Raw genomic sequence first — 12,853 nt, forward strand, 5'->3', positions numbered from 1 at the left:
AAAGACCCGGTAAGCAGTGAAAGGCTGCAGGGCTCGCTGGAGTAGCGGCCAAGGGCGGGATGGCGGGGTCTGGTGCCAAAGCCACATAGTAGTCCTGACCTCCCGGCAGAGCACTGGCTGTCCTGGTTTGGCTATAAAGCAGTGGCAGCAGACTTTCTGGTAACTGGGCATATATAGTGAAAACCTCAGGCAACTTTTTTTCTGATATAAATTAACAACTTTTATTCCTTCTCCTGAATAATGAGTGAATTAGTTTCTGTTCCGGGTAATTCGTAGATGGGCTGTAGGAGCATAATCTAATACTCTCTGTGGTACAATATCAGGCCTGGAAAATCCCCGGAGAGGAGTCACGTCTCTTCCGAGTCCTACGAGCCCATCTCCCCGCCCCAGGTTCCAGTTGTGCATGAGAAACAGGACAGCATGCTGCTACTGTCTCAGAGAGGAGCCGAGCCTGCGGAACAGAGGTGAGAGGCCCGCTGTGCTTCCCGCCGGCAGCTCGTGCATGCGTGTGTGTGTGTGCGCGCGCACGTGCACGCGCGGTGTTATATGCTTTTGGTTTTCCTTAAGTCAGTGCCTCTTCTCCCTTGCGCTTGTGTGTCAGGATAGGAGTCCTGAAGGACTCTCTAGTCTCTGTTTTCCTGGTGATCTAGTGCTGCTGGATTTTAATGAAAAATTGATATTTAAATAGGTTGTAGGGGAAAAAATTGGTCATTATTCTTCTTGAAATATAAGACTTTGTAGATCTTTTTTAAAAAAGCCTTTTTTGTCCACGTGATCAAACCACAGTCTGAGTGCTTGGCACGTACCAAGACTTGTGGACTCTACGTGGAAAGGAAGTAACTGCTTCCCATATTTTTTCTTACCTGTTCCTAACCTGACCCCTGTGAATTCTTAGATTTTTCTTCCTCTCTGGATTAGCAGCTTTTGATTTGGCCCTGACCTGGTCCACTTCCCCTAGAGCACTTTATCCAAAACTCTTGGACTCAAGCTCCAAGTCATTAGGTTGGCATCTGGGTTCCTCTGTGAGCAGCTTCTTGCCACGCCTCGTTTCTGCCTTTCCACCCTACTCTTCTCTTTGTCTACCACTTGCTGTCCCTGTAATGCCTTTCAGTCCTGTGTATGTGGTTTCCTTGGCGTCTGGCACCCGCAATATTCATAGAGGTCAGTATAGGATTTGCCTGCAGTCAGATAAAGAGGGAGGGTCTCACTGCACAGTTGGTGCATTTCTTCCCATGGGTTCTGGGCTGTTTCCGCAGTGTACGTATTCACGGGCAGGCAGATAGGTGTTGGTACCTTTCAATGAAATGAAGAAAATGCATTGTTGGAAAGGGGATGATGTTACATTTAATTTTATGTTTACATCTTTTTCCTTAAGTCTGTGAGTGTTTTGAGGACAAGGCCACATTTTCCTTATTTTTCTGTTACGTATTTTTCTCTCCTGACGTGTAGTAGGAATCCCTGAATTTGAATGAACCCACAGGACCAGATTAGGTCATCAGCAGCCTTCCGCCTGTTCGTGGCTGTCATCTCCGGCTCTAGCTAGACCACTGGTGGTCTTGAGCTGTTAAAGGAGAAGCTTGCTTAAAATGTGTTAGTGTAGGAAGTTGCAAATGGATTGTGAAATTTTTTACATGAAACAGCTCCTCTGGTGGGAGGCTTGAAATGATTCTAATGGAGGTGGTTTTATTTCAGCGTTGTAGCTCTTCTGTCCATGTGTACAAGCTTTGATTGCTTAGGTACGTGCTCGCCGTTCTATAGGCAAGTGGCGCTTGCCTATAGGCCGGTGTCCGTGCTGTTGGGCAGATGGCAGCGGGTGGGCTGTTTCTAAGTTTTCCTTTTAACATCATTTGCTGCTTATTCCGCCTTTGTTAAGAATCTCTGTCCTAGATTATCTCCATTCCTGTCCTGTTTTTATGCAAGTGCTCATGTGTTTGTTTGTGTCCTGAAATACAATGTGGGGCTGTCACCACACACACACACGAGATGGGGAAGTGGTCATTTTCCCAAACACTGTGGAAGTCCCCAGGGTTAGGGGCACATGACAAAACAGAACTAACGATAGACACGACTGTGTCCCCACAGGAATGATTCCCGCTCGCCAGGGAGTATAAGCTACTTGCCTTCCTTCTTCACCAAGCTTGAAAACACGTCTCCCATGGTTAAATCAAAGAAGCAGGAGATTTTTCGTAAGTTGAACTCCTCTGGTGGAGGTGACTCTGATATGGGTAAGTGGGATTTCTTTCATGAATCCCAAAATAAAACCTGCATTGATAATGCTCTCTCCGGTGTTGCCTCTTGTGCATCCTTGAGTTTGCAGGCTCCAGCTGCATTTGATCTTAATTTCTTCGACTGCCCATTTGTGGGTTGCCTGCTAGATAGCAGGAACGCGCTGTTGCTGAAGCTGCCCATTTTCTCTCTGAACATGTGCGGGGCCTGGGAAACTTCTCTTCTGGGGGGCGGATCCGCTCTCCACAGGTTTTTTTGTTTGTTTGTTTGTTTGTTTTTTAACCACTGGTCTTAGTTTTATCCATTCGGGACTCCTCTACATGATCTCTCTTCCGCCATTTGAAGACAAGTCATGTCCTTCCCTCTGGAAACATCCCGTTTCGTCCACAGTTCATCCCGTGCTTTCCCCAGCTCGTGCTCTCCACAGAAAACCACCTGATTTAGCTCCGCCTTCCAGTAGGTTGTGCGTAGGGTGGTATGATCTCCCCCAAGTGCATCTCTCAGTATTAAGGGACTCTAAGACTGTATGAGGGGTTCTGGTAACCAGTACACAGTTAGGCTGTAGTGTACTTAGTACCAGAATAAATATCAAAGTCTCTTCTAGTGTGCTGCCCTTGAGCCAGACCGTTCCCTTGCTATACCTTGTCGTTCCCAATGCCACGTACAGGCCGAGGCAGTCTGTGCTTGTGCTGTGCAGTCACCTTTGCTGCCCTGGCACGGTCTCCCTGGATCTCGGTTGAGTCATCGGGCACTCATCTGCAGCCGTGGTCAGTCCACCACGCAGGGACAGAGTAACGATGGCAAACAGCTCGAGTCCTATAGAGGGAGACAGCTCTAGGGACTTGTAAGCACGTATAAGCTCCTTCCAGCCTCACAACAGCCCTACGCCCTGCAGTGCAGTGGTGTCCGGTGTGCAGATGAGGAAATGCAGGCGTCTAGGAAGCGGGGCAGGTCACCTGGCGAGTGTGTCTCGGGCTGTGGTCCTGCTCCCGTGTGCCAGCGGCCTTCCGGCGGCTCTGTGCTGGTGGCGTCACCGTCCGCGTGCTGGGTACTCCTCGGTAGGACGCAGCTCTGTCGCACGCAGACCTTCCCTCTGGGGCAGCATGCACGTGTTCCCCGTGTTCTGTTCCTTGGCACTCGCTCGCTCGGGCCCACTTCTCCATCTTTTTAAGCACATCAGGGATGGCAGCGACAGTTGCCAGATCTGGGTCGTCCCCCGTCTGCTCTGTTTCTGTGCTCTGCGCCGGCTCGCCTCCTGCCCCTGTCACAGGACAGTGTGGGCTGGGAGCCCCAAACTGCCAGGTGGCTGTGCGTCTGGATCTGACCCTTTGTGATCAATAAAGGTGGATCCGAGAGAAGAAAGGATGAGCCCAGTGTTGGCTGTTGTTTGTGAACAGTCTCTTTTGAAGGGGCAGCAAACCGTCTCAAAGAAAACATTTTCAAATATTGGCTGGTGTTGCTGTCAGGCTTGCTGATATCCTTTCCTTTAAAAAAAAAATCATTACAGCATTTCCCCATCTCATCACTGGTTTCATCTGTTACTTACAGTGGCTCAAATATCACCAACAAATATGTGGCGTGCTCGCCGTCGGATCCGAGGAGCCTGCCCGAGCACAGTTTCGAACTGTTTCCGCCTCGCGGCCTGCACTCCGCCTCTCTAGTCCGGGTCTGGCCATTTTAGTGGGAAAAAGATTCTTTTTTTTTTTTATTTTTTTTTATTTTTTATAAACGGGAAAAAGATTCTTGATAGGAAAATGCCACGTGACTTGAAGCAGCCTCCTTTATACTTCTGTCACCTGTTTCCCATGTCCTCAGGCAGTAGCTCTCTCGCTCGGTCATCTGGCAGTCAGTCACTGAGCCGGGTCCTGTGCCGGGCGCATACAGAATGACAGATGGTCTCTACTCTGGAAATGTGTAATGAAACCAGTACCTCATTTTAACACGCGATAAATGTATGAGTGTCTTAAGGCAAGTAGGAACAAATTGCTGGAGGACTGTTTTGGCTGCCAGAAAGGTTTTCCAGCGTGGAATGGGACAGTTAAGGAATTCTATGTAGGGTCCAGTGGGCTGATGGGTCCCCAGGGCACATTCAGTCGTCCTGGGGAAACAGAACGGAGAGATCCAAGCTGTCAGCAGCCGAGACCACTTTGTTTCAAGTCCGTCTCTCAGTTCAGTGTGCCCGGTGACTTTATTCTTCGAAAAACATACGCTTGACCCATTTCCTTTTCCAGAAATATTCTCTTCTCTTGCCTTTCAGATACTACGTTCTCCCGTGTTTTTTCCCTCTACTTCTCTGGCCATGTGTTATGTCTCTTCAGCCGCTCAGTCTTGCTTTGCCTGGCCCTCGGATGTTGGTTTCCCAGTGTTCTGCTCACGCGATAAAATCCCCGAATCATGTCATCACTCTGGGAATTTCAACCGTGTGCTGAGAACTCCTGAACTTGTATCTGGACTTCAGCATTTTCTACTTGAGTTTTACTTACGTACCTTTGCAGACTTCATGTCTTCTCGGGTATCTGGCTTCTGAAATGTCTGACACTGTAGCAGTCCACCTGTCCACGTGGAGAAGTCTGTCACCCCGCCCCCCCGCCACGCTTAACTCCGCGGTGGCTCCACTGTCGCGCTCTGGGCATCGTCCCCCGTACATCGTCGAGTCTGCCTCCCAGCCTCCCAAACAGCTCACACATGCCACTCTCCCTTGCTCATTTCTGAGCCGGTGTCCTGTTCCCTCACGAGCTCGCCCATCTCTTTAAACAGGGGTCCCCACACTTTGATACTATCACAGGCCCCTGAACTGCAGGCCCCAGGACCCTAGCACCGTTACTGAGGCACCGAGGGGATTCTGTTGTGATGGCCTCAGGGGAACCACGCTAAACCTTGAGCTCCAGAGGTCAAGGATTTTAGCATTTTAAGCACAGGATCTTCGTATCCTCATTGGCTGAAAATGTGAAATTGTCTTTATCTGACCATTTTGATCAGTAAGAAGGTGATTTTATTATGAATTGTTCATTAAATACCTGTCTGACAAATGAATGAGCCCTGTTTCACAAACTTCCGTGAGGACTGCGAGGCTGTGTCTGTCACTTTGTATTTTTTTAGGTTCGGTTTCTTTGCCTAAGTTTCACCTGACCCCATAGTAGGGAAACCGTCCTGATTTTGTAAGCTCTTCCTGGAGATTTCTCCTCTCCTCCTGTTGCCAGTTTAAAGCTTCCCTGACTAAGAAAGTTCGTTTCAAGGCACACATACCCCCGTCTCCAGAGCCCGGTGTTCTCTCCAGGTCAGGGTCCGTCCTGCTGCAGACGCATCCCCAACATCACATCCTTCCCTGGGACCGCTTGCTTGGCCGCCCACCTGCTCCCCGCATGCTTCTCTCTCTTCCCAGTTCTCAGCATCAAGTCGGAGGTTGGGATGAAAACACCGTTTGTGTTCCCAGATTCCTCCCGTTTCTGTGCTTTCTGTGTTGTTCCCACGCTGCCTGCCTGTTGATCACGGGCTCGTCCCGGGACTGTGACAGTAGTCCACGGTGACCCACGGAAACTGTTGGGAAACCCACAGTCACTTCCACGCTCTTCCCCGCGGGGTCTGAGGTCAGGCCGCCTCAGACTGGCTGGCCTTGGCCGGGGTCACCTCAGGTCCAGGTGTCCTCCCAGCACGCTGGCCTCCTCGCCTCGTGTTTCTGCGGCAGCGCAGCGTCTCTTTCTGCCTCTGACTCTGCTGCCCCTCTTGCCATCTTCCTGCCTCCTCCAGTTTTTTACCAGAGTTTCTTTAAAAAAAAAAAAAAAAATTTCTTTCCCTTTGTTTTCACTTAATTGGTGAAAAATAAGGTTGCGATTGTGGAGAATAAAAAGGTGAATTTTATGGGAGGGTGTGAGACTCTCTTGGCATGTGCGGTCGCTGAGCCTCCACTAATTCGAACGTTTGTTCACACACAGCAGCCGCCCAGCCTGGGACGGAGATCTTCAACCTGCCGGCGGTCACCTCATCAGGTAAGCAGCGCAGCAGGGTTGCCGCCCGGGCGGGCCTCGGCAGACCGCGTCGCCAACCGACGGCATAGTGGGGGCCGCCCCAGGATGCAAGAGTGAATGAAATCCTGTCATTTAGTCAGGGAGGGGACAGAGATAGTAGCAATAAAAAGGGATTGAGGGGCACCTGGGTAGCTTAGTGGGTTAAGCCTCTGCCTTCAGCTCAGGTCATGATCTCAGGGTCCTGGGATCGAGCCCCGCATCGGTCTCTCTGCTCAGCGGGGAGTCTGCTTCCTCTCTGCCTGCCTCTCTGCCTACTTGTGATCTCTGTCAAATAAATAAAATCGTTAAAAAAAAAAAAAGGGATTGAGATTCAGTAAACACTTGCTGGCAAGAGAAAGGGACAAAGAGAATCAAAACCATTCAAGAAGAGCGTAGAAACTAGAGTAGAAAAGAGGGAACGGTGGAGTAATGAAAGCAAGCGATGATGCGTTCAGCTCAGAGAAATAAATTCCCCGGGGCCCTTCTCGGGGGGTGGCAGGGCCTGCGTGTGGGCCTCAGTGGAGCTGCAGGCCACGTGCTATGTCCCCTCTGGAGGCCTTCGCTTCTTGCTCCGCCGTTCAGAACCACGCAGGAATGCTGTGCGTGTCTCTCTCCAGGCTCCGTTAGCTCTAGAGGTCACTCTTTCGCTGATCCTGCCAGTAATCTGGGCCTGGAGGACATTATCAGGAAGGCGCTCATGGGAAGCTTTGACGACAAGGCAGAGGAGCACGGGGTCGTCCTGTCCCAGCCGGTGGGTGTGGTGCCTGGTGGGGCCAACACCTCCGTGGTGACCAGCGGTGAGACGCGGAGAGAGGAAGGGGACCCGTCACCTCATTCAGGTAAAGTTTCCGCTCTTGGGCTCTTCTGCTGCCTCTCCCAAGAAAAAGCCCGTTGATTTCCAGGTTGTAATGCTTCATCCAGAGACTTCATTTTATGTGCTTTCTGACTCACCTTTCAGGGTTTAGTTCCTTACAGAAAGGTTTGTTTATCTGCTCATTTTAGTAACGTACAGAAACTTTCAAAGGATGTAAATTTTTACGCAAAATGTCACCATTCAGTGTTGGGTATTATTTTTGTTTGCATCTAATTCTTATCTGGATTGACACATTTTAATTATGATACAAATGCAGTTTCATATTCTGCTTTTGAATTAAAAAAAAAAAAACAGTGATAGGTTCAGCATAAAAGAATTTTAAGCCACAGAATAAAGAGTAAGGAAAAAGGAAAACAAAAAACTTCAGATCACATCACCCAGAAAATGCTACTGTTCTTTTCTGAGAAGCATCATCCTAGAAGTGTCTCTGTATAAACACATAAAAGGACAGACATTACAGTGAGATCATTCACACATCTTGGTAGAAGCGCACACACACAAAACCTGATTCTAAGCTTCCTTTAAACCCCTTTTTCTCAATTGAGAACTGATCTCTTCTGTGCTTAAAAATTTACCTGCAGGTCTAAGTATTTCCAGTTTAGTTTAGAGGTTTTTTTTCTTGTTACATCAAGCGAAAGCTCTAAGGTTAAGAAGATCAAAGAGATCAGAAGTTTTTTGTTTGTTTAACCTACATATATTAATTTGGGGACGACATGGATCATTTCCTGCTCTGAAAGAGGAGTGCGGTCCTTCTGGTCTTAGCTCCGGATTGTACTGACTGACGTATGCGTGTACTTGAAGGTTGTGACGTTGTGACTGTGGTTGTGTGATCCTCCTTGGTGGCATGTGGTATGGCTGTCGCACCCCTTTTCCTCACAGAGGGGGCTGCGCTCCCAGGCTGCTCACACTCAAGAGCGCCTTCTTGCCGCCGCTGCATTTAACCTGGCAGCGCCACACGTTCCTCAGACCATCTGTGGATGTGACGGCATTTCTCTCCTGGCATCAGTTGTGTGAGAAGGAAGGTGCGGGTGCCCTCCTTTGGAGCTGGTGATGGTTTATCTGCCCGAAGAATCCTCTCTCCCTCAGTCTCACGTTAACTGATAAGTTAGCGGTCGTTCTGGGTCAGGTTTTCCAGCGCACAGCAAGGCCGTCCGCGGCTGCGGGCTGATTCTCCGCTCACGGAAACTTCCTCCTGTTTTCACTTGTTGGGCTTCGCAGTTCAAAAACACAACTAACACGTTTGCCGGCTCGTCTTCGTCCCTTCTGGTACCTTCTAATGATCTTTCATCATCTCGATCTCCTTCTGTTGCTTTACCGTGTTCCGCTTTCCCTTTGGGCCGTGACCCCCCGCATCTTGTCTGTTCTCATCCTTGCTGTGTGTTGTCGCCCAGGCTTTTCACCTCACCCTTTTGGGTTCCTGCAGGTGTGCTGAGCCCCGTTCGGGAACTGGCTCCACACAGGCTACAGTCTCTCCCCCGTGTCCGCAGCACCTTTCCCCCTCGTCCTAGGATGTTCTCTTCCTTACAGCGCGGACCTGCATGTCTTCTCTGCAGATAGTTCTGGAAGGCGTTCCGCCCACCTTTTCCTGTGCGCTGCAGGGTGCGGGGTGAAGTAGTTCTGCCGGGGCCGTCACCTGGGCTCCGATGTCTTGGGAGATCTTTTTAACGTCTTGTTCTAGAGAGGGCGTCCTTCTCCTGTGAACTTCTAGGAACAGCCTGGGACGGAAGGGGCTGGCAAGCACTGCTGGGGTCCAGCAGTCCCACAAAGGGGCTTCTGTTCGATGCTTTTTTTCTTTTGGCATGAGATTTCCTTGGGTGTTGCATGAACTCCTCTGCTTCTCTCTAAACTGGTAGGCAGCGAGGCTGTGAGGATTTCAGGTTTTTGTTGGGCTGCTCTAATTTCCTGTCTCTGTGCTCCAAGGAAAGAAATGACGTCCTGGGAATTTTTGTTTCCTTGGTTACATGTTTTTAAGTTTATGGTACGAGGATATAACTTTTGCCTTAGTTGCTACAAGGTAAATTCTGGCTTTTAAATAATCATTTTTTAACTTCATGGAGTCCTAGGATCGAGATTCTTCGTGCTACCTACCATCTTGCTTCCTTCTCTTAGCATTATGTAACCATCAGCCTTTTGGTAGGTTTTTAAGTTGAGAACATAATTACTCTGTGTCAGTAGTTAATTTATTTCACTTTTAGGAGGAGTTTGCAAACCAAAGCTGATCAGCAAGTCGAGCAGCAGGAAATCTAAGTCTCCCATCCCTGGGCAAGGCTACTTAGGAACTGAGAGGCCCTCCTCCGTCTCCTCTGTACACTCAGAAGGGGATTACCACAGGCAGACGCCAGGGTGGGCCTGGGAAGACAGGCCCTCTTCAACAGGTGAGGAACTCGCTGCTGGCAAAGGCGGCTTCAGGTGACCTTATCCGAGCCTTGGCTAGTACTTCTTGTAAAATCAGAAACTTTGGTCACCTCGTTACCGCACCAGTAGGTTCCACTCTCCAAACAGAAACTGAACGCGTAGAATCTTAAGAATTGAGAGAATGCAAGGTCTAATTACCAGAAACAAGGAAGAGCTGTGAGGACTGGCCAGTCGCCCTCGCGGCTGTTGCGTGTTACATGCCCGCAGCATGTCACATGTCGCATGCCGTAGCCCGCAGCGGCTCTGGGTGGACTGGGGACGTCTGGGAACGTCTGGGATTTCAGTTCCTCCCGGCACCGACCTGAGCACGACGGGCGGCTCCCACTCGTCGCCTGGAGCCTCTGCGTAGACATTCTTAGAGCAGGGTCTTAGGGAAATACTGAGAAACCAAAATTAAGAAAGGGGAATAGTGGAAAAAGCCATCCTCTCTCTCGTAGGCTCACATGTTTAAATGACTGATGAAAAACAATCATCTAGGATATTTACTGACGTTTTCCATTTTGTACTTGCTTGCTTGAAGCTTTTTTTCCAAACCTGATAACCACAGTAATGGTAGTCCTGAAAGGGAACAGGCAAACCTGGGGTATTTGGTGTAGATTTAAGGGTTTCACGGAATTACAAGCCATTTTTTTTTTTAAGACGTTAAATACATACCAGTGGGAAAAAAATCTGAAATGTGCTCCCCCTAATTTATTAGAATATATATTTCATGTGGACACTATATCCACATAATTGAAGGCCTTTGCTTGATGAACTTCTCACATCGTACACAGAGTGTGTACTGGTTTGAAAACGTCTCAGCTAAACCAGTGAACGGTCTCGCATCTCAGAGAAGGAATTAAGTCATGAAACGAATGACTTGATAAAAATGGTAGGCTTTCCACTTTTACAGTTTCTTAAGCTGTTGTAAAAGGCTTTCCAGGGATAGTGGAAAAATCTAGGTGGTGGCAGAAGGTGGCAGTGCTCTTGCTGGGGTCACATGCCCCCTTCCAGGTCTTGGACCTGCTAAATCCGCCCAGTGAGCGCCAGCAGATGGCACCTGCCTGCTGCCCCCGGACCTTCGTCCTCAGGACACTGCACTCCTGCCCTTACCTCTAAGAGTCTGCACATTCTCGGTGTAGACGCTGAAGCTTAAAAGGCGGTACTTCTACTTGGGATTCTCCACAGAAACGCCCTGATCCGAGACTTCCCTCAGAACCCCGGCCCGAGCGTCCATGCCTGGGCTCCGCAGTGCTAAGCTGCTGTCGGTCCTCGGGCCACGTGTCCTTTCTAGATTCTCACTCCCGGGCCCTTCCACGTTGCTCCATGTGCTCTCGGTGTCACGAGGTCGTTTCGGTAGGATGATTGTGTCTTCTGTAACGCGGTGTGGGACAGCGGCTGTGGTCATGACACTGAAAACTCTCTCTCTCTCTCGTCAGGCTCAACTCAGTTCCCGTACAACCCCCTGACCATGCGGATGCTCAGCAGCACCCCGCCCACGCCCATCGCGTGCGCCCCCGCGTCGGCGGCCCAGGCGGCCCCACACCCGCAGAACCGGCTCTGGGAGCGGGAGCCGGCGCCGCTGCTGTCTGCGCAGTACGAGACGCTGTCGGACAGCGACGACTGAGCGCGTGGGGAAGGCGGGCTCGGTGGCGCTGAGGGGCGGGGTGGGGGGCTCTCGTTTGGGGTGGTTTTGTTTTTAATGGCGGGTCACAAACCTGTCCTCCTCTGACTCGTGCCCAGAGACTTTTCAGGAGAGCCTGGACCACGGACGATGAAGAAATGATGGAAACGTATTTGGAGAGTCAGACTGGGGGAGGGGCGGGGGGCTGCCTTGGATACAGGCACTTCAGTGGATTCGAATAGTGGAGGGCTGAGATAGAGAGTTTTTAAGAAGTGGACAATTCCTGTTCCTACATCTGTTTGTAAAGAAAACCATAATGTCTTTAAATCACTCTTCTGTAAATAGATGACCTTTTTTGCAGTGTTTCCCCTTGCTGTAGTATCTGGTGTACTTATGTTCAAATCAGCGCATCAACTTTGGGGGGGGGCGGGGATTTTAAAAAACAGACCCCGCACCTATCTTTTTAACCCTTGCCTTCTAAACGACCTCATACAGCCCAGTTACATAACGTTGGCTGTCACGGGCATTGTACTTTTATCCAGTTTTGTCTCCTCCAAATTCAGATTTCCGGTGATGTTTCAGATCTTGTGGAAATGTTTAGATTTTTAACACAGACCCTGTCGTGAAATCTGTACATTACGTTATTAGGGTCAAAGGTAAGAGAAACAAAATTCTGCCATACTGTAAATTTCCAATGCAGGCTTTAATTTTTTTTAATTAGCACTGAAAAAATATTACTGCATGGGTATGTTATAGTTCCGTTTTTAAAGTTTAAAAAAAAAAAAAGGCTTATTTGAGACATCCCTCACTGTTATGCACACTGGTGACGTAGCCACACCCGTAAGTATCCTTTTCCTTCTGCATCTGATGCAGCCCAACAGAGCTTTTGTTTTGAAATAAATCTGACTACCCTGTCCATAGCTACACAGATCATGTGTGATTTAAGGCTCTTAATGTCTCAGGTTTCAAAGGAAAAACTAGTATCTTGTCTTTAGGTTGCTCGGTATCGGCTGAGCCAGAAGGTAACGACCCGTGTCGAATGTTCATCTGTTAGGTGCGCTGTGTTCTGGTCCCGAGGCCTCACGGTGAACGTGCGGTTTGGTCCCTTCCCATTTGCCACATGCCAGTACTCCCTTTGAGTCCTCGTGGGCAAGAGTTTATGGTTGAATCTTTTCATTTCACTGAATCTCAAGGAGTGAATACCTTAAAAAGAGTGAATTTTAAACTAATTATGGTACTAGAGGGTCCGTTTCATCCTTAATAATTGCTTGTTGAATTGTGAGATTTTTTTCTCCATCCAACTTAAGCAGAGCCTTGAAGCATCCTTCTGGAGCAGGAGGAAAGGGACCGTTCCAGAGGGACTCCATTGAAGATGAGAATGGGGAGAGACTGAGGTCTCTGCAGAGGATACAGATTAGCACTTTATAGACTAAATAGATCTAAACTTTTTAACAGAAATACTCGAGACTCTAGAGAAAGCAGGTGTACGATAACCACTGACTGAGTGCCTCCCGGCCTGCCCGAGACTCTCGCAGGGCCCTTAGCACTAGGGTCTGGTCCCTAATTGGATAATGCAGGCACTGGCTCAGGACCTTGCCCACACGATTAATTAAGCGACAAAGGCCACAAGTCTGTGTGTGTCTGAAGTTCAGCCTTCACTCCTGTTGCTGTTCTACTCCCGGAGACTTCGGGTCTCACGCTAAACTTGAGAGCAGGGTCAGTGATCCTGTT

The 12,853-nt window shown here is 49.3% G+C and overlaps 1 protein-coding gene across 18 annotated transcripts in view; it reads left to right on the plus strand.

Moving 5' to 3' along the window:
* The window catches only part of NCOR1 (nuclear receptor corepressor 1), a 152,705-nt gene extending 140,653 nt beyond the window's left edge, over window positions 1-12,052 (plus strand). For 13 of the 18 annotated variants that reach the window (XM_032841349.1, XM_032841348.1, XM_032841357.1 and 10 more), the window contains 6 exons: window positions 324-464; window positions 2,083-2,225; window positions 6,159-6,212; window positions 6,848-7,069; window positions 9,300-9,479; window positions 10,938-11,125. In XM_032841349.1, coding sequence (XP_032697240.1) covers window positions 324-464; window positions 2,083-2,225; window positions 6,159-6,212; window positions 6,848-7,069; window positions 9,300-9,479; window positions 10,938-11,125 — 928 coding nt within the window. Of the gene's footprint in view, window positions 1-323; window positions 465-2,082; window positions 2,226-6,158; window positions 6,213-6,847; window positions 7,070-9,299; window positions 9,480-10,937 lie in introns of all 18 variants that reach the window. The other 5 variants (XM_032841365.1, XM_032841351.1, XM_032841350.1 and 2 more) reach the window with 2 other exon arrangements.
* The last annotated feature ends 801 nt before the right edge of the window (window positions 12,053-12,853 follow it).

The sequence above is a fragment of the Lontra canadensis genome, unplaced genomic scaffold, assembly GCF_010015895.1.
Source record: "Lontra canadensis isolate GAN:19392208 unplaced genomic scaffold, GSC_riverotter_1.0 scaffold122, whole genome shotgun sequence".
NCBI lineage: Eukaryota > Metazoa > Chordata > Mammalia > Carnivora > Mustelidae > Lontra > Lontra canadensis.